We start from the raw sequence: 21,339 nt of genomic DNA on the forward strand, positions 1-21,339 counted from the left end.
TAAACTCACGGAACTAAAAAAAACATTGTTAAATCATGTTTCACAGAAATCTAAGCCTCCTGTTAAGAAGTCCTCTCGAAAAATAAGCAGAATTCCTTCACTGAAGCGTACAGGCAAGATTAATTATTTTAAGAGGTAATGACAATGATCATAGCCTTACTCTGTAAAAGTGTGCACCCTTCGAATTAGTACTTTCTTATTTACCACAGCTCTCAATCTATTTGATTAAGTCTGTCAGTGTGACTCACTTGTGAATTCACTTGACTTCCTACTCTGTGTTTTAAAATAATTCATAGTGTGAGAGCATCTCCCATGCAGACTCCCTTTAAGTCACTATAGAGCTTTATACGTTGAAGGGTTTAGGGTTTGCCTGGGCCAGTATCAATCTTCTTTAATTGAAGTTATGTTTATGTGGATGGTAAACTGTTTATACCTGTTTTCATCATGTTGGTTGCAGTGTGGGGGCCGCAGAAGAAGTTACTGAGAAAATGGAGAGTAGCGTAAAGGAGCTACAAGGGGGCCCTACTGAAGCACGATTAGGTGAGCGTCCTGATGCAGGGGGAGAGGGTCTAGATTCTCCACCTGGAGGCTGGCCTTTGCGCAGGGTCATCTCCATTGAGGAAGATCACTTACCTCACCTGCTTCAGGGAGAGACCCCACCCCTGCTACATCAGCTCAGTGAGGAAGACGAGGACGAAGTGCAACAGGAGGAGAGGGACGAAGAGGAGGGAAACACAGACTTGGAGTTAAATAGCACTGACACAACTGTAACAACACACCAGCAGTCCCACCATCCAGCCTTGGTACCTATTGATGCACCTGCACTGAAGGGTAGGAAGAAGTCCAGATGGCCAGCCAAGACACCCTCGAGCCCCCGTGGTCAGCCAGTTGGAAAGGAGACATACCAGCAGGTTTAAGGATTTGAACGTTTTTGTGAGATTGTGGTGTAGTTCTTTGGTGTTATGAATGTTTCTCAGTGACCTTGTCTTGTCGTAATAATATGACGTCAAAGTTTGCAATGTACTGTAGTCTTTACTTAATTTTCAATTTTTAAATTGAATTTCACTTGTAGAGCGCCAAAACATTACACATGTATCATGGCGCTTTACAGAGTGTTAAACATTCAGAAAGGGCCCATGAGTAACAGGGGTGATGATATACAAAGAAACCTCGGACAGATCCATGTCTCAAGGGCCCAACCCATTTGCGTAGGGTCAGTTACAATACAGTAAGGTAATTTTAGTGGCAGAAGAAATAGTCCAGATAATAGTCCAGAAAATAGTAAAATGGTCCAGTGTAGGGAATAAATTGTCCATAGGGATAGTGGCCACCATGGGGTGCATGACTGGGGCACCAGTCATACAAGCCCACAGCAGAGGTGGTCGAAGTTCCACACTGCACCATATCTAACTATGGGAGGCACTAGAGAGGTATGTTTTAAGTCTAGACTAAAATAGGCAGGGTGTCTGCTAATGGAATTGAGGGAGGGAGATTATTCCAGAGGAGGGGTGTGTGGTAACAAAAAGCTCTGCCTCCTACTGTAGTGTTTGAAATTCTAGGTGGATTAGGGACTAGAAGATCTTAGAAGACTAGAATATATTTTGTATCTTTAATACTGTATATTCAATTGACCTTTCACAAAACTCCACCACAGAATTGTTATCGTTTAATCCTATGTTAGCGAGGAAGCTCTATCAAACTTTGGACAGTCAGCAACATGCCAAAACGGAGTGCCTATGGGATGTGTAATTCAAACAATCGATATCCAGAGAGATTGGAGGGGATATGTGTTTTTCCCATTATAATCATCAGCCAACCAAGGTGGTCACTTCAGTCAAGCTTGTGCATGAGTAATGACGTCAGCCATTGCAAAGGAGCTCTTACTGTATCTTGAGTTGTCATTTTTCCTTACTCAGAGTAGGTCTGAGAGGCTTTGTGAATAACTTCTAAGAGAAACCTCCTAACAAACTTTTATTGTGATTTAGGAGCACTCCTAGTGGTAAGATAAAATATTATATAATATTTTGTACAACAGATGCAATAGCAAAGTCCAAACATCTAGCTTCTTATGTGACAGTCTTTTTTTTGTTTTCACACAGGCATAGAGTGAGAAATGTGCAGCTATCATGTCTGGTGTAGCCAGTTTGATTTATGATGTTGGAAGTTAATTGTTACAGCATATGCTCTGCAAACAGAAAGCCTCAGTATATTATTAGAGTTGTGGATCTGTCCATGGTTTCTTCCTATATGTATCTCCAATTCTAGGGAGTTTTTCCTTGCCCCTGTTACTCATGGGCTTTCTTTGAATGTTTAACACTCTGCACTCACAAAGCGCCATGAGACATGTGTAATGTTTTGGCGCTCTATAAGTGAAGTTCAATTAAATTAAGTTAAATTATTATATTAGAATTATTACATAGCAGCAGTAACTAAGGGGGGAGGGACATTGCGAAAGGTCAATTAGGTAGGTAAAAGATTTTGTCTATCCTCAGGAGCAAATGGAGAGTGCTCTACTTGTCCCGGATCGTCTTTTTAAAGTCATCTTGGTTGGTAATTCTAGTGTGGGGAAGACTGCCCTTCTGCGTCGATTCTGTGAGGACCGCTTCCACAGAGCCACCTCAGCCACTGTAGGTGAGTATCTGCTTGCATGTCAAGAAGCCAAACTTGATATTGAGAGTTTTGAATTTGAAACAATGTTAGATCATGTGAATGCAGATTTTATTATTTCAGTGGAAAAGTGGAAAGGAATCTTTAAGCTACTGAGATCAGATGTGCAGTTTTAAAAATGGGTGGGTAAAGTAGGGATGCACCGAACCCTGATTTTTAAGGTTCTGCCGAATACCGAATTCAAAACCTAATACCGAATTCCAGTCATTTCTGTGATGCATGCATAAATTCAGTAAACATCACCAAAAACTACAAACAAATGCCCTCGGCGCTGACCGTTCTTTTCCGCTGTGCTCAGAGTGCTGAAAGTTGAAATCAGTTCAACTTTTGGAACAGCGCTAGGCTTGTCACTTCTCTCTTTAATTTAAATTAAGGAAGGGGCAGGACCTACACTGTCAACAATGGCCGCGTTTCCCAGATTCGTTAAGAAGCTCTTAAGTGCTAAGAACTTCTTAGGAGCGCTCTAAGAATGTTCTAAGAACGCTGCTAAGAAGTTCTTAGCACTTAAGAGCTTCTTAACGAATCTGGGAAACGCTTTCCAACATGTTTCAACATGACTGTGCACCAGTGCACAAAGCAAGGTCCATAAAGACATGAATGACAGAGTTTGGTGTGGATGAACTTGACTGACCTGCAGAGTCCCAACCTCAACCCAATAATAGATCACCTTTGGGATGAACTAGTCCGGAGACTGAGAGCCTTCCTGTCCAACATCAGGGTGTGATCTCACAAATACGCTTCTGAAAGAACGGTCAAAAATTCCCATAAACACACTCCTAAACCTTGTGGAAAGCCTTCTCAGAAGAGTTGAAGCTGTTATAGCTGTAAAGGGTGGACTGACATCATATTAAACTCTATGGATTAAGAATGGGATGTGACAGAAGTTCATATATGAGTCAAGGCAGGTGAGAAAATACTTAGAGATATAGAAAATATGTAGGCTATGCCGTATCTGTGGAGAACTAAAAATGTGAGTGCACCTGCCAACACAGTGCTTCCTCAACAAAAATTATCCAACAATGGGCAAGTGTGAGTTTTCTGAGGGCTAACAAGTCAATGAATGATAAAGTCTGATAAACTATAGATGTCACACTGTATATGTCATACTGTACCACCCTGCCCCTCGATCTCCAACAGAAATGGGACGCCTACCACCCACAAGGGAATGCACAAATGGAGGGATAGTGTGAAGTGGAAGGATGATGGGTAGTGTTGAGATTGGGAAAACAAAGTTGAAAACCACACTCTCAAGCATTAGCTCTTGATAAGTCTTTATTAGAAATATGCGTTTTGGCCCTAGGCCATCATCGGCGTGTTGTAGTATTGGGATTGGATTTTAACCTTTGTTTCTCTTCTCTCTGAAAAGGGGTGGACTACAGTGTGCGCAATCTTAATCTGGGAGACATGAATGTTGCTTTACAACTATGGGATACTGCTGGACAAGAAAGGTAAGACGTTTTTTTCACCCTTCGTAGTACCGAACAGTGGTCAGCATCAGCCGGTCCGCGAGCCAACACTGGCCCACCAGCAACACACCAACACATTCTGATCATGTATGAACACCCTCGAAAATAATATATCACTGAGCAAAAGGCTTGACTTGAATTTTGAGAAATTCGCACCAGGTTTGCCATTGTTGAGAGTTATCGTGTGTTCCCTCTGCGTCATCTGCAAGCTCAAATCAACTAGCCTGCATTCACCATGATATTAATGTGGAAGGTGGGCTAAGCATAGAAAATTGGATGGTTTTGCTTTGTCTTTGCAGAGTCCAATGCTTTTTGTTTCATTTGATTTGAAAGTTTTGAATATTTCTTGACTTTGCAAAGATTTAGAAAAGATTTTTGAAAAACTACACTCAGACCCTCTCACATCTAAAGGCAATTCATTAAGTTTCCAGTCACAGTCTAGTCACAGGCCAGTCTCAGATTAGGATTTTGCAAAGAAAAATTATTTCCATCATGCTCTACATATCAACAGGAACTCATATATGATAGCCTACTCATATCAAAGTAATTTTTTTGCGTTTCTGCCGCATTGTTTCATGTGTGACATCCCTACCAAAAGTATTTGCTCACCTGCCTTGACTCGCATATGAACTTCATATGAGTCACATCCCATCCTTAATCCATAGTTTTTATTATGACGTTGGTCCACCCTTTGCAGCTATGACAGCTTCAACTCTTCTGGGAAGACTTTCCACAAGGTTTAGGAGTGTGTTTATAGGATTTGTGAGGTCACACACTGATGTTGGATGAGGCGACTGGCTCTCAGGATCTGCTCTAATTCATTCTAAAAGTGTTTTATTAGGTAGAGGTCAGGACTCCGCACTGGTGTACAGTCATGTTGGAAATGGCCATCCCCAAACTTCCCACAAAGTTGGGAGCATGGAATTGTTCAAAATCTCTTGGTTAATGCTGAAGCATTCAGAGTTTCTTTCACTGGAACTAAGGGACCTAGCCCAGCTCGGGGATCGCACCTTCCCGTTCCCACATGTGCACAAAGCAAGGTCCATAAAGGCAAGGATGACAGAGTGTGGTGTGGATATAACACCTTTGGGATGAATTAGAGAGGATCCTGAGAACACCTTTGGGATGAATTAGAGAGGATCCTGTGAGCCAGTCGCCTCGTCCAACATCAGTGTGTGACCTCACAAATGCAAATGGAACAGGAAGTGGCCATCCAAACTGTTCCCACAAAGTTGGGAGCATGGAATTATCCAAAATCTCTTGGTTAATGCTGTAGCATTCAGAGTTCCTTTCACTGGAACTAAGGGGCCGAGCCCAGCTCGGGGATGACCCCTTCCTGATCCAACATGACTGTGCACCAGTGCACAAAGCAAGGTCCATAAAGACATGGATGACAGAGTTTTGTGTGGATGAACTTGACTGGCCTACACAGAGTCCTGACCTCAACCCAACAGAACACCTTCAGGATGAATCAGAGCAGAATCTGAGAGACAAGTTCATATGTGAGTCAAGGCAGGTGACCTAATACTTTTGGCAATATATTGGTATCATGTCTGACATCAACAATAAAGTGATAAATTCCCTGTATGCAAAAAGTCTTGTAGGATTCCAATCAGATTTTGGAACCAAAATCCTATATGATTCCGATAGCAATAAAATAATGTTGAAAAGTGAACTTAAAACATGCACTTAGAAAAGGGCACTTGGCAAATGAAAAATTGAGGAAAGTGCTGATTTCACATTACTGTTGTGCGGATTTTGGATTTCGGTCATGGGGATACAAAGTGTATTATTCAAAACGAAAACACAAGGGAATTTCCTATTTAAAATATATATATATAGATATAAGGTTGTTTTTTGAATCAAATGAACAGAAGGTACATGGACCATTTGAATGAATGAATGAATGCATGCATGCATGAATGAATAATACACATACCATTCACCCACAGTAGGCATGCAGTATGTTGGACCATTGTGAGATAATGCCGCAGGGTTATCCACATGGACCCTCTGACTAACATAAAAGAATAACTTTACCGCTATGCCCTTATGCAATCTAACAGATACCGCAGTATTACTAAGCAGTTTTTCCGAAGAGTTGATGGAGTAGTGGTCATCTATGATGTCACGGTGGAGGAGTCATTTCATGCAGTGCGACCATGGCTTTGCAACATACAGGAAGCAGTGGGCGATGACATCCCAATTATGGTCCTTGGCAACAAGATGGACATGGAGAGTGAAAGAGAAGTATCACTGAAGGAGGGCCACCGACTGGCAGAGGTGTGTACATGCTACTGTCACAAAAACGTAACATGCATTGAAATGGGTTGTTGTTTCTATATTTGAATGATGCATTTGAACTTATTATTTTGTATTTATCTTTGTCAGGAATCTCATCTGATATTCTATGAAGTCAGTGCATATACAGGATACAATATTATGGAATCATTGATTCATCTGGCCAGGTGAGTTGACCAAGGACCTGGCGAGAAGCAAAAGGAGTGTGCTAAACAAGATTGTATGCAGTTTATTTTTTTGCTTGCTAAATATAATATTGTCTGTTTAATTGTTCAGGAATTCATTTATTCGTTTTCTTGATGTTCAGAATCTGGCTTAGCTCGTGTTTTCATATATGCATGCCTTCATGCCCAATTACACAATTACACCTAAAGCTTGTTCCAATACTTGCTTTTCAGAGTGCTAAGGGATACAGAGGACCATGAGAAAGAGATAACAGTTCAGCTGTCAACCCCCCACGTAAAGAAAAAATCTTGCTGCAAGTAATTGTTAACTGTGTAACCCTTGAAGTAATTCAGTGATGAATAGCAACACAACATCTTCTACAACATTCAAGAATTAAGTTAAACAAAAAGTTCAACAATCCACAAAACAAATCTCTCAGGTTCCTGGACATGTATTTCAAGAGCTTCCCCACTTCTCGTCCTTTCAAACGCACTCTTTGGCAACTTCTTCCTCTCTTCACCTGTATGGTCAATCAGCTAAAGAATGAACACCTGTATGTTGTTGTTGCCCTACGCTTAATTTTCTTCAGGTACATTCTTACATCAATTTTTAGACTGCACAGTAGCTCACTTGGTAAAGGAAGTGAATTGCAAATAGAATGTATTGGGTCTTGGCCCAAAGGCTGCTCGGAGCCCCATTCATAGTTATTATTGGCCAGTCATTATTCTTTCATTCAGAAATGTTTGACATTTCCTTGAAAATCTTGATGTTTAAGTTTAATGCATTATACTGTGGATGATCTGAGACATTGGTATTGAGATGATCAGTCAACTTGAATGCGAGAGATTAATCAAATGTGTGCAGCATGCTAATGAGGCTAAAAGGATTCAATAATAATTCAGCTAGTCGTCTGTTACACGTCATTGCTTTCATGATTGTGAATGGTTTTTTTTGCGTGGCGTGCGTGTACGTGTGAAAACAGGCAGAACCATGGGTTACACGGCAAAAGTGCCTTGCCAGCTATGCTCTGTCTTGGATTCATGGCTAGGCTCATTTGCGTTGGTTGGTAGGTGTTAAAGGAGTCATAGAACGCATTTTTTGACCATTACAAATTGATCTTTGAGCCTAAATAATGTCATATGTAAATTTGTGGGGCTGAAAACGCCCCAGGAGCACTGCTAGATCGCCTAATACAAGGTCATAAATAAGCCTTGCAATGAAACAGTTTGTTTTTCCCGCCCACTCAGCAAGTTCATGAATATTCAAATGAGATGCGCGCTGATTGGTCTATTGGCCGATATGTCCTGAAAGTTGATTGGCTCAATCCACCGGTCTGAAGCTAGAGCAAAGTGAAACTACGTTTACTGCTGGTAAATAAAGCCAAAGTCTTTGATAAAGCTATCAACAATGGATTTAAATAAGGAATACAGCCGTACATGTATAAACCGAGTCAGAAGAAAGTTCTGACGAAGATGAAGTGCAGCAGATTCCCCAACAGAATGAATGTGTTAGATTGGTAAGTTTTATCAGTACATTTCTTAGTATAGTAACTCTCCAAAGTTAGCTGTAATAACGCTAGCATTACAACGTCTCTGCCATAGACCACATATCTAGATACTAGCATCGTAAGAGCAGTTTAACAAGAATTATTAATCGAAGGTATGCAAATGAGAGGGGCCGAGGGGTATATCTAAAGGGGGATGGGCGCCTATTACGTGTTATCTGAGCTCTGTTCAGATTGGAGCATTTCAACACGGCTGTTTCTATTTCCCAATTTGCATACGAAAGCAGGCGGGGGACGCGGTAAAGTCTTTGGTGTTGTCCTTTGGACACTGCTCGCAGCCTAAATTCAACAGTAACAAGGTGAATGTGGTTTTGAATTCTAGGACTCCTTTAAGATTATAGTTATTATGGTTTGTATGTAACATCAGCTGTGAGACATGTATCTAAAAGGTATCAGGGTCATTCCACGCCAAATCAACCAGAGCCCACGCACTTGCGTCTAAAAAAAATCTGAAAAAAATACCATGTGTGCCTATGTTACCCAGGAGACACTCTGTAAAATGTTTTTGTGCTAAGATAAATACTTTTCAAGTAACAGCCAGTTTTACAGAGGGAGGGGGGTGTCAAATTTGTTCTAACTCTTTTTTTTGTCAAAGTTCACAAGCTCATTGCTCAAGAACTAGAATCTGTAGGAGGCTCAAATTTTGCAGGCTGGTGCATAAATAGGAATAGTATGCAGTAAAATCACCACGAGTAGTCTGGATGATCCTGCATGGTCATAGCAGTCCCTCAAAGTTGATCAAAAGTATATTGGAGTTCTTGGCTGGGCTCTGTTTAGGCTTACAGAAGACATATTTTTACTCAACATAGGCTCTTGATTTTTTTTCTCTTATTGAGATCAGTAGAAACACTCTCCGAAAAAGCAATGAAGAGAAAAGAAAATCCATCAGGGACTGAACAGCAGACCTCACAAGTTTGAAAAATAATTTTGGATCTCATATTCAGAGCACCCTAACACCTTGTGGGAATATACAAAGATTTTTTTTATATTTTTTTCGTTAATCTGCATTACCTCTTCTTTTTAAAAACACCAATTTGACTTGTCTTATGCGAATCTTTCTTTTTCATTTTCCACCCTAAACATGGACAAAATGCACCATTGAGATCAATATGTTTTGTCCCCACCCGGCAATTTCAGTGATTCAGTGATTTTAGTGGCACCTAGTGGTTACTCTATACAAAACAAATCTCTCAATAGAAAATAAATTCATCTTACTTTAATCTTTGTTTAAACTGGTTTAGCTAATCCAGTGTTAAAATTGAGATGATTAATGCAGCCAGAAATCATTTTTTGCCCACATTATGGTATTACCTCAGGAAGTATAAACGTCAGCAACACACATTGAAAATTGATGGCCTTAATTCAAACCTGAACTAATGAATATAACCAGTGAATATAATATTAGAGACATTCTTTAAAATTATTTTTAAATGTCATTGAAATAATCGATGTCTGGTGAATGTAGTTGTAGAATAATTGTATTTTACTATGCTAGTTTTTATGTCGTAACTTTTTAGCATTTGTTTTACATGTTTACTATGACACTCCAGAATATAGGCAAATTTATAAAATTGCCAGTTGTCAAAGACCAGTAGAATGTTTATAAGTAGTGGACGATTTGAATATTCTTAATCATAGCTTTTCTTTTCTTACAAAATACATCTAAAATGTGCCTTGATCATATACTGTAACTCAATAAATTATGCATTCTTTGGCTTGTTATGTGTATTCTGTGTGGACTCATTGAGGGCCAGATGTACGTAGATTTGTGAATGTAGCGCTAACTGCACCATGGCCAACCCGCAGAAAGCGCATGCTGTGATACCTCAGCGTACGTCCTATTTACCAATCCTGAAATCTGTTCGGTAATCTGTGCCTTGTTCCGCCCCCTCACGCAATTAACGAAGGTTAATAACTGAACAACACTTCAATCATAAGCGCAGTTGAACAAGTTACAGTAACTGGTGACAACATTAAATGGAATCAAACGTTTAGCAATCATTCTATACATCACTCTATCCCTCCATCATTCTATGCTTCCATTACTCTCTCACTCTTTCCCTCTGTCATTCTTTACCTCCATCACTCTATCTCTTCATCATTATATCTCCATCACTTTATCTTTTCATCATTCAAAACTTCCATCACCCTCTATCACATTCTATCCATTCATTCATTCATTCATTCATTCATTCATTCATTCATTCATTCAACCTTTATTTATTCTCGGAGAGTCATTGAGGGTAGCCCTCATTTTCAATGAAGCCGAGATTACAGAAACAATGAAGGAACAAGAGATGTTAAAATAAGATAATAATAAGATAATATACATTACATTATACATCCCTCCATCATTCTATCCCTCCATCACTATCACTATCCCTCCATCATTCTATACTTCCATCACTATATCCCTCCATCATTCTGTCCTTCAATACTATCCTCTATCCCTTCATCATTCTATACCTCTATCACTATTGCTCCATCACTATATCCTTCCATCATTCTATACCTCCATCACTCTGTCACTCTATCCATCCATCACTATCCCTCCATCATTCTATACCTCCATTACTCTATCACTCTATCTGTTCATCATTCTATACCTCCATCACTCTATCCCTCCATCATTCTATACCTCTGTCACTCTATTGTACTATCTATTCATCATTATATACCTTCATCACTATCAATCTATCCCTCCATCATTATATACTCCCATCCGTCTATCACACTATCCATTCATCATTTCATACCTCCATCACTTTATCCCTCCATCACTCTATACCTCCATCACTATCACACTATCCCTCCATCATTCTACACCTCTATCTCTCTATCTCTCCATCATTCTATACTTCCACCACTCTATCCCTTCATCATTTTATACCTCCATCACTGTATTACTCTATCCCTCCATAATATACCTCTATCCCTCCATCATGCTATTCCTCTATCCCTCCACCATTGTTTGCCTCCATCACACTCTCCCTCCATCACTTTATCACTCTATCCTTCCATCATTCAATGCTTCTGTCACCCTATCACTTCACCGATTAGCATTAAGCTTTGTATCTTTAGAAAACCAGTCATGTTTTTGAATGGTCGTGCATCATTCCGTCAGTTTGCCTTGAGATGGTAGAAATACGGATTTCAATGAAACCCATAAATAGGACTTCCTGCTTTCAATGATGTAAAATGATGATTTTTACATCATTGAAAGCAGGAAGTCCAACATTGAAATCCACATTTCTCCCATCTCAAGGCAAACTGAGGGAAGTGTCCCTTTCATTAAGAACTTCACCCATAGAGCTTTGATTGGTGAACTCGGGCAAAATTGCTGTATGCATAGTTTTTCCCAACTTAGCTGCTGAATCTTTTAACTTCTACAGAGTTGTCATAGATACCTTGGTGGCCTCCTCCACCATCTTCTTGAATGGTCACTCAGGTTGTGGTGATGGTCTGCTCTAGCCAGATTTGCCCTTTTTCCATATTCCAGGAGATCAAGGGAACATTTTGCATCTATCCCCTCAGTTATGCTTGCCAATAGCCTTTTTGAGTTGTTTGGGATGTTCTTTTGTCTTCATGGTGGAATTGAGTACTGATTGGCCAGTGACTTTCCAGGCCCAAGTGTCTTTATATACTCTATACTATACACACATTCACTGCAGTCAGGTGATCTCCATTTCACTATTGTGAGACCATTAGCACCGATTGGCTGGACCACTGTTTGTATCAGGTCAGTTACTTTAAGGGATTGAATATTTACACTAATGCTTATTTTGCATTATATATATATTTTAAAATAATTAAGATTACTTTTGCCTATAGAAATTGCTTTCACTTTGACATTAAAGAGGGGATTTTTGTAAATTGTTGTAAAAAAAAGGCCACATTGAATTGACAGAGAGTCCATTTATTAAAGCAATGAAAGGAGATGTATCCAAGTTGGTGCTTTTTCTTACAGGCACTGTGCATATTTGTTGAGAAAGTGTTAGTGTCATGTTTAATTATTTAAAATAAACATAACACTATCACTTGGTGATAGAACAGTACTTTAAATAGCATCATCCTCATTTTAAGGAATGTAATTGAGATCAAGTTCCTTTTCCATGAGGATTGTTAAGTGCAAACACTCCCACGAGAGAAGTAAGTTGCAATGCAGTTCTGTTTGACAACATCATGCAATATGAGAACATGACCATATTATGCACTCTCATATTAAGGCTGAACTAGATGTGACAAAGGTGGCTAGACATGTGAGACAGGTGACACAGCAAACTTGGCAGAGCTTTTAGTGCCAAACTGGAGGTATGCCTATACACTAACGACAATCAGGTCAAGTTCATGTGGCCCCAACCATCTTAGTGGGGTGTTCCCCTTGTAATTTACTTGACACAAGTCATCCATTATGTCACCTTTTGGCCCGAGAAAGGATATTGAATTTAACCTTAGGTTCAGTAACAGTATAGGAGATTATTCTTTGCCCAGATTCTTTAGGAAGTGTGCAACATTTGTCTTCATTATCACACATTCCAATATTCCAATTTCTTGGGAAGTTACTAAATGGATCATTAGATAAGAAATGTCACACGCTGGCCCTCTGTCAGGAATGCACAAATGTTAATTATTAACCCTTTGGGAATTGCCTTAAATTAGCTTGCATAATTCTTTTTCCTCTGTGTAAAGTTATTGTTGGCTAACTCATTAAACTGAAAAAAAAATAGGTGCTGATGGAAGGAGGATAGGCGATATCAATATGGCTTAAATTGAATTAAGTTGTGTTTCTTTAAATGCGCTTTCATTTCAATTTTTGTCATACTTTTCTGATTTATTATATTGACGCTGTGTATAGTGCAAAGAAATGAAAGACAAAAGAGAGTCCCAGCATTTGATTTGCATTGCATGACTGACAGGTGGGCGTTTGCTCTAATCTCATAGAGCCTATGAAGTGAGGGGGAGGAGTTGAGGAGCTCAGACACAACAGTGACCTGTAGATCCCATTAGCCTCAGGAAGCTGCCAAAGCCCTACGCCCTTCACACCAATCAGCTGTGTCACCTCACCTCAGCCTCACTTCAACAGTACAACCAAGTGCAGCAACACTAAAGGCATCACGCCATGGAAACAAAGAGTTTTGATGTGCCTGTGAAAAATGACAGTAATACTACTAAGGGCTACTATATACAAAAATATATTTATACCTGCGTCTGCTTGATAAATGAAAAGGCTCAAGTTCCTAGCATTAAAAAATTAAGCTACACTAGCCATATGGTATCGTGGACTTATCTCATCTTATTTAACAAGGTAGATTGCAGTTGTATAGTTAGTTGCATATGACTGATCATGTTGCACTTTTCAGGTTTATGATTGTGTTTTAATTCAATGTTTATTTGAGAACACGGCTCACGAGGGAGGATTGCCTTTATAAAGGAGATTAGTGATGTGTGTCAACAGGGGGGTGTGTCTTTGATAATTCCAAAATGGAGCGTGTAAGAGTGTCATAAAGGACACCAGTCCTTTAAGGGTTGTTAAGGCACTGATCTCTGAACAAAGGACCAACAAATATGTGTTCAGGGTCGGATTAGATGCATGGACTTCACCAGTAGGTATGGAGAGGGATCAAGAAGGCTAATTTACCACGGATTAATCATTACTGGATGGGAGAATGAGAGTAACTTATTCTCTGTCACGCAGAGAAGGCACAGCTGTGTACTGTTAGCCACTATCTGAAGGTAAGTCACTGCTGTTCATTTAAGTTAAGGGGTTCTTCAACTCCTATTTCCTGTAAGTGCATGTGCTTCAAATGTATGTAATGGATATGTCAAGGAATAGTTCATTTAAAAGTAACCATCTTGTCTAAACAGAGCCTTCACTTTGCAAATATGAGAATAAGGAAATATTTCAGATTTGTTTTTATTTGTTCACATCCTTTAATGTAATTTCAATATTGCCCTTTGTCCTATGTGGTACATTATTGTACGTGGTCCTGTTCAGGAGCATGTTCAATTTTAATGAAAGCCGCTTGGTTTGTGTCATCAGGTTACAAGGCTCAGTTACATGCAGTGCATGTGCAGCTACGCACATGCCATACAAAACAGACACAGGCACACATTGAGTAGACTCAAACATGAACATATCTGCATGCGTTGTTTTGTTGTTAGCCTTTAAAGAAACGGTATATTGTATGTACATTTTATTCTCATCAGTAGAAGTAGTAGGCTAATAGTAGTAGTGGCGGTGGTAGTCTGTATTTGTATCATTCTAAAGCTGGACAAGTAGCATTACTTTTCCATTCCTCTTCATTTTCATATGGTGCATTTCAATCTAGTCATAAATTAGGCTTTTATTTGTGGTTTTCCAAGGTCCGAGGTTCCTTTGTTATAGTCAAGTCTGTTTGCTAAGCTAATTTTAACAAGTTGGTCTGTTATTGTGTTTCACTTAGTGTTTCAATGTATTATCAATATACATCCACTGTAAAGCACTTAAGTACAGATCCTCTTGTTTTATTGTTTGTTGTTAAATATGCTGATGTTGTAGAAATAAAGTTGATTTTACTTGACAATACTAGAGATATAGTTGTAAGAATGACACTATATGTGTTTGAACCCTATGGGTTCACTTAGATCTCGATGTGCACTGCACTGTGCTTGTGTGAGTGACACCTGGTTTATGATATGATCATGAGAACAGGGCTATACAATGACTGTGGAGGTTCTGTGGGTGGGTCGGTCAGAAGTCTTGGGATTGTTGTGTTCTGATATTGTTTGATTAAAGGGTGTCTTGGGCAGCTATGCTTTGGGCAGTCTTCCTCTAGAAACATTCCAAACTAGCAGAAGTATTTTAAGAAATGTGTAATTTTCCATTTTGTATGATACTCCCAGACAATTGCATTTTTAAAAAGGTTTTGATTAGAAAGCTGAAAAATACCGGTGTAGATCAATGGAACAGTGGTAACTCTCTAAATCTCAGAACACCTGCTAGGAACTACAGGGAAGCATTATGTGGAGTTGTGCAGTTATTTTAGGTAACAGAGACTGTGTAAAGCTTAACTTTGCAACCAACAAGAGCCCTTGGTGAGATTTTGTATTGGCACCCACCCCCAGAAATACGGCATTATCTGACAAATATCGGATTGGTCAATGGTCACCAAAACGTAAACTTTTTACAATTTCTGTTTATTTGTTTAGTTGACCAAAACAACATACAATTGAAGGCATTCAAGCTATGGATATAGCTTAATACCAGCCTCTACACAAGATAAGCAGAAGATGATTTTACAGTTCAAGTTCAAGTGACAGCCATAGAAGTGATGAAAAGACAAATCATAAGAAATGAACAAGAAAGAGATTGGGTTAAAGGAAAGAAAATAACCCCATGCTTAATGATAATTATGGTGGAGGGTCTGTGATGCTGTTGAGCTGTTTTTACTCCAAATGCCCTAGGAGCCTCATTAGGATGATATCAAGAACTTCCTGGATTAGGCTATGCGGATATTTAAATCTAATTCTGTCTGTCTCTGTCAATACACTAAAAGTGGGGCATAGCTGGGCCATCCAAAAGGTCAATGAACCAAAACATATGTCCACATCAAGACAAAGAAATGTTTAATTGAATACAACATCCAGCTTCTGCCATGGTCATCCCAATCTCCTGATCTGAATTCAATAGATAAGGAGTGGGTTGAACTGAAGAGGAAAATACAGGAATATAAAGAGAGGACCAAGAACCTGGACGAACAGGAGAGATTCAGTAAACAGGCATAGTTCCATGTCCCTGGGATGTCTCAGACTTGTTTTATTATCAAAGGTACATTATCAAATACAGGGGTGTTAAAATATTACTTTCTATTATTTTATGAGGCATTACTTTTTTCACAAAATCTACAGAATTGGCTGCACTAAGATGAGTTACAGTACTAAGAGATTGTGTCCTCCATCTTTTTACTCAACTTTACCAGAAGTGCTAATTAAGGTGGAGGATTCTGTTTAGAAATATGACAGCATTTGCACAACATTGGCAATGATCACAGAATACTTGTGGTATTATCATGTATGTGTGGTATTATCATGTATGTTATGAACTCATTTAATTTGTCCAACTGGTTTCATGTACACCTCTCCAGTAAACTTCTGGATACATTATTGGCCTACATAAAGTTATATGTGTTTTTTAACATAATGCATTTTGTTGTTATATCCCTTGTGTTACTGGTTGGGGACTTCCCCCAGTGGCCAAACTTGTAAATGTTACAAAACATATTAGCACAGGCCCATTAAGAGTGCAGAAACTTTAATGCATATTGAGACTGTGTTTGGCTAACTCAAACAGTCTTGAATTTGTTTGAACAAAGTAGATTAGCATTGACAACCTTATAACATTAGCAATACAGCAGCAGCAGTACAGCTTACAATATAGGCTACTGTAGATAGGCTATGTCTGCAGTGGGTACCAGGATGTGTGACATAGAAACTTGATAGAGCTATCAGAAATAATAGCCTACCTCATAATAAGGATGCAAAGAAAATTAAACCACATAAAACTATTTCTAACTAATGTAAAGATATAACACACCATCTATAATAGTCTATTTGAAAGGCCTATATTTGTCAGGCCTATGGCTAAAGTTGCGCCAACTTTTTTGGCAAAATAAAGATGAACACGCTTAAAATAAAAGAAATACACAGAAAATAACCTTGTGTAAAACAAAATATTTTTGTGACAATTCAAACAAAAAGCTAGGCCCTCAATAGACAACAATAGACAATAAACAACAACACTTGAAGGTAAGGACACCCACCACCCATGGTTGCCCTCTATTAGGATCCTATAGTCTTTCAGTAACCTACTTATAATAGTAGGCTACTGTATGTCCCGAAATACTACAACATTCTTGTATAATATTCCTATCAAATTAGGCCTATAAAATTGTATCTCAAAATTGTAGAGATCAGTGGAATTAACCCCACTGCTTGGAAAAAGAAGATCAAAGCTGTTACAAAACAAGGTAGAATAATAAATGGTAGGCCTACACATGACGAAGCCTAAATAAATGGAAATAAATACTGGAAGACAACGTAATGCAAAGCTGCATTTTAAAATAAAAAACCTTTGTCCCCTTTAAATTCAGTTTTCCAACGTTGATATCTTCTGATTACCTGTCAGAAACAGAACATGCGCGTTGGAAATAGGGGAGATGGGAAGAAAGAGGAAGGAGATGTCGGATGTAGTAGCTAAAAACGAAGGCTCCTCCTTGTCGAGGATGTAAACCACTACCACTGAAACTATGGAGATCAACAAACATATCAAACCGGACGTATAATATGAGAAACGCCAAGAATCACCTAAAGAGACGCTGTCGACGTTTCTGGACATAAAAAATCGTGTTGTAGATCTTTGCGGTTGAAGAGGAGTTCCATCATGGGGAACGAGGCAAGCTTAGAGGGTGGTGAAGGGTCGCTTCCAGAATTACCGGAGGGCCTGTCAGCCGATGGGAAAGGTGGCTTCGTTCGGACTTCTACTGGAGAGAAGGTGGACCTGACTCATCTAAGCGAAGGAGAGAGAAATCAACTTGCAGCCGCGATGGCAAGAATGCCAGGCGGGCAACCTGGAACTACCAGGGATGCTGCGACTCCCAGGCAGGCTTTTACCAAATGCTCACTCTTGTGTTGATGCGAGGGCATAGATGTGAGAATGGTAGCCTATCTTGCGTTCAATGTCAGGAAGAGCAAAGTAGGCTATATGTCCACACCCTCTCTTACTAATAGATGATCATGTTGAGGTTAGAAGTCTGATAAGACTTAATAATCGTTCAACTCGATATTATCTGCATCATTTTCCGCAATAACGTAGTCCACTACGGAAAATATATATATTTACCGTAGCCTGATCAAATAAACCAATTCAGGCGGCAGAAATAAGTTGCTTACAACGAAATGGGGTGATGTGTTTGTATACTGTGATATGGTTCTATTGCTCAGACGTCATCATAATTATCAGCAATGCAGACCGCCTAATGTAAACAATTTGGAGAGGCTGGTATATCGGATGATTAAGGTTTCATGTCGAATGTAATTTTATTCTCACATAGAATAGATTGATTTTGTACTAAAATAACTAGGCTACTTAAATGAGCAAACTGTTAAAGATGTTAGTGATGTTTCACGTAGCAAAGGTTTCCCTGGTCCTGATTTTCCATCGCCATGTTTCTCACTGAGCAGTATTTGTGGCGTTACGGGTGTGCTTGGGAAACCACTGAGAACTGACGCCTGTTCCAGCATCAGATAAAATAATTAGCCTAACAATGCTCCATTTAGACGTTTGATCGTGAAGGAATCCAACATTTTTTTAGCAACAGCAGTCCACATTTGGCTGAGACGGTATAGATAGGCTATTGTAGGCGATATATTATATAGCCATTATAACGAATAATGGGGGAGGGGCATATACGACTATTTATAGTACTACGAGCTCAAATGTCATACTAATTGATTCACTCCGCTGATGTAATGATGGTTGTGTTTCATATCTTAAATAAGTTGGTAGGAAGCATTATTTATATAAAGATTGTCCACGACCTGTATTCCTATGGCTTTTCCTGCGCTGGCCAAGGTGCTGAAACCCTCTTCATCACTGATAGAATTGTAAAGGGAAGCTAAGCCTGATTGTTATTTTGTGTGTGTGTGTGTGTGTGTGTGTGTGTATATATATTTGTGTGTGTGTGTGTGTGTGTGTGTGTGTGTGCATGTGTGTGCGTATGCGTGTGCGTGTGTGTGTGTGTGTGTGTGTATATACTGTATATATAAACCTTATAACCTACACACCCTGTAACCTGTTAACTTTCCTAAATACATCCTGCATTGGTTCGTATAGAGTTTGGGCTTATTAACCCCAGTTTATTAAATGGTCCTCGTAGTTTAGCACTGCAGTAATTGGCATTTTACTTTTTCTGAGACTTATGGCTCTGTTGTTTTCTAGACATGCTTGTACATGATCAGTTCATAATTATTGCAGTGTTGCTAGGTGCAGACCTGGGTGTTTTGGTTTTCTCTCTTTATCTGTCATTGCATGTCCTTAATGATGTGTGATGAATTGTACTAGTATGTCCTATGTGCTTGTTGCCTTGTACCCCAGTTAGTTCTCTGGGCTGATGATATCTTTCTCTAAGCCACTGAATTCAGTATCTTATTGCAAACTCACATCTTACATGTTTTGTGTGTGTGTGTTCATTATATTGTGTTTTGCAGGGCTACTGCGAGGTCTGAGACAAGCAAGGGCCCCACTGGATTAAGCAAGAGCCGCACAGTTGATGCTTTTGCTGAAGGCCCAGCTTCAAAGCCAAAACCTGGACGCAGCCCTTCATCCCTCAGCCTCTTTGAGTCCCGTTTCAGGCAGGAGCCAAAGGATCCCTCAGAGTCAAGGACCAGCATGTTCTCCTCTGGTTTTCTCAGTGGGGCCAACCCACTCAGTGCGGTTTCCTCTGCTGTGTCCTCCTCAGCTGTTAACATCTCCAAGCTCAACCCTTTTGGAGATGAGGAGGAAGATGAAGAGGAACCAGCTGCCAAGCAAGTAGGTAAACCCCCTGGAGGTGCACCAGGGCCAAGAAAGGGCCCCCAGCAGCAAGGTCCGAGGCCACCCCAAGGACAAGGGCCACCCAAGGGCCAGGGACCACCTCAGCAAGGGCCACCCAAGGGCCAGGGACCACCTCAGCAAGGGCCACCTAAGGGCCAAGGACCACCTCAGCAAGGGCCACCTAAGGGCCAGGGACCACCTCAGCAAGGGCCACCTAAGGGCCAGGGACCACCTCAGCAAGGGCCACCCAAAGGCCAGGGACCACCTCAGCAAGGGCCACCCCAAGGACAAGGGCCACCTAAGGGCCAGGGACCACCTCAGCAAGGGCCACCCAAGGGCCAGGGACCACCTCAGCAAGGGCCACCCCAAGGACAAGGGCCACTCAAAGGCCAGGGACCACCTCAGCAAGGGCCACCCAAGGGCCAGGGACCACCTCAGCAAGGGCCACCCCAAGGACAAGGGCCACCCAAAGGTCAAGGACCCCCTCAGCAAGGGCCACCCAAAGGCCAGGGACCACCTCAACAGCGAGGAGGACAACCTCCACAAGGTCCTGGGAAACCCGGTGGCCCTGGACCTCAGCAACAGGGGCCACTCAGATCTGGAGGTCCTCCTCAACAGGGTCCACCAAAAGGAGATTCTCAACCAGGGCCAAGACCCCAACAGAAAGGTGCACCAGGTCCAACTGAACAGTCTTCGGCCCCTTCAAAGAATGCACTCTGTCCACTCTGCAAAACCACTGAGTTGAATTTACAGGCCAAAGACCAACCACCCAACTTCAATACCTGCACCCAATGCTCACAGAAGGTTTGCAGCCTCTGTGGCTTCAGCCCCCCTGATTCTGCGGTAAGAGATCATGTATATGAAGTTGTGTTGAAAGCACACTGCAGAACACTTATTTTAAGGATCATGTTAACTTAATAGAAATATATGATAATACTGGATGTAGAAATATTGAATCAATGCTGATGTGGGCAGAGATCTTTTACATCATCAACAAAGGTCTCAGTGGTACAGATATCACTTCACTTCTCTTTGGAAAGCTGACTGTTTTGATACTGTGATGGAGGATGTACTCATGCTTCTCTACCCAGGGGATTGAGGAAGCATATGGGATCTGGGGAGGTAAATCAAGGTGGCTTACATCACTGAAAAAGCCACACTCCCTGTTCTCAACTTCTATTGACCCACAAGCCATAGATATAGCAACACAGCAATTGCTGTATTATAGCTCTGAAAGCTACACACAAAGCTGTTAAATTCATAGGTTTTAAAGGATCCACTTACTGTGTAGCTCAGTGGTGGCTGAGTGCCAGTAGAAGGCTGATAGCTGTGTTTACTGTGAGGTTGTTGGACACACAGTTTAAATATTGGTCAGTGCAGCTGCCTCAAAGTTTACTCAGCTAGGTTCTCTGCCCAGCGTCTTTCTTCCCACTGTGAGATTAATAATCCACAATTGTGGTCTTGCCCTTTGTTTGCTCTGTGCTCAATACATATTGTGTTAGAATGCCATGTTAATCCATGCATGCATAATAACAAATAATCTAAGTAATATAATTAGATTAATGATAATTAATAATAATGCTATTAATTAATAAGATTTTCTGCTG

At 40.4% G+C, this 21,339-nt stretch overlaps 1 protein-coding gene across 1 annotated transcript in view; it reads left to right on the forward strand.

Annotated features, from left to right (window-relative positions):
• cracr2ab (calcium release activated channel regulator 2Ab) overlaps positions 1 to 9,840 on the forward strand; it is a 34,530-nt gene extending 24,690 nt beyond the window's left edge. Inside the window, exons 11-17 of the mRNA XM_062517753.1 lie at positions 47 to 135; positions 458 to 911; positions 2,493 to 2,631; positions 4,034 to 4,115; positions 6,200 to 6,416; positions 6,525 to 6,601; positions 6,833 to 9,840. Of these exons, the coding sequence (XP_062373737.1) occupies positions 47 to 135; positions 458 to 911; positions 2,493 to 2,631; positions 4,034 to 4,115; positions 6,200 to 6,416; positions 6,525 to 6,601; positions 6,833 to 6,920 (1,146 nt within the window). The 3' untranslated portion in view covers positions 6,921 to 9,840. The remainder of the gene's footprint in view (positions 1 to 46; positions 136 to 457; positions 912 to 2,492; positions 2,632 to 4,033; positions 4,116 to 6,199; positions 6,417 to 6,524; positions 6,602 to 6,832) is intronic.
• The last annotated feature ends 11,499 nt before the right edge of the window (positions 9,841 to 21,339 follow it).

Source organism: Sardina pilchardus, chromosome 17, assembly GCF_963854185.1.
Source record: "Sardina pilchardus chromosome 17, fSarPil1.1, whole genome shotgun sequence".
Classification (NCBI taxonomy): domain Eukaryota; kingdom Metazoa; phylum Chordata; class Actinopteri; order Clupeiformes; family Clupeidae; genus Sardina; species Sardina pilchardus.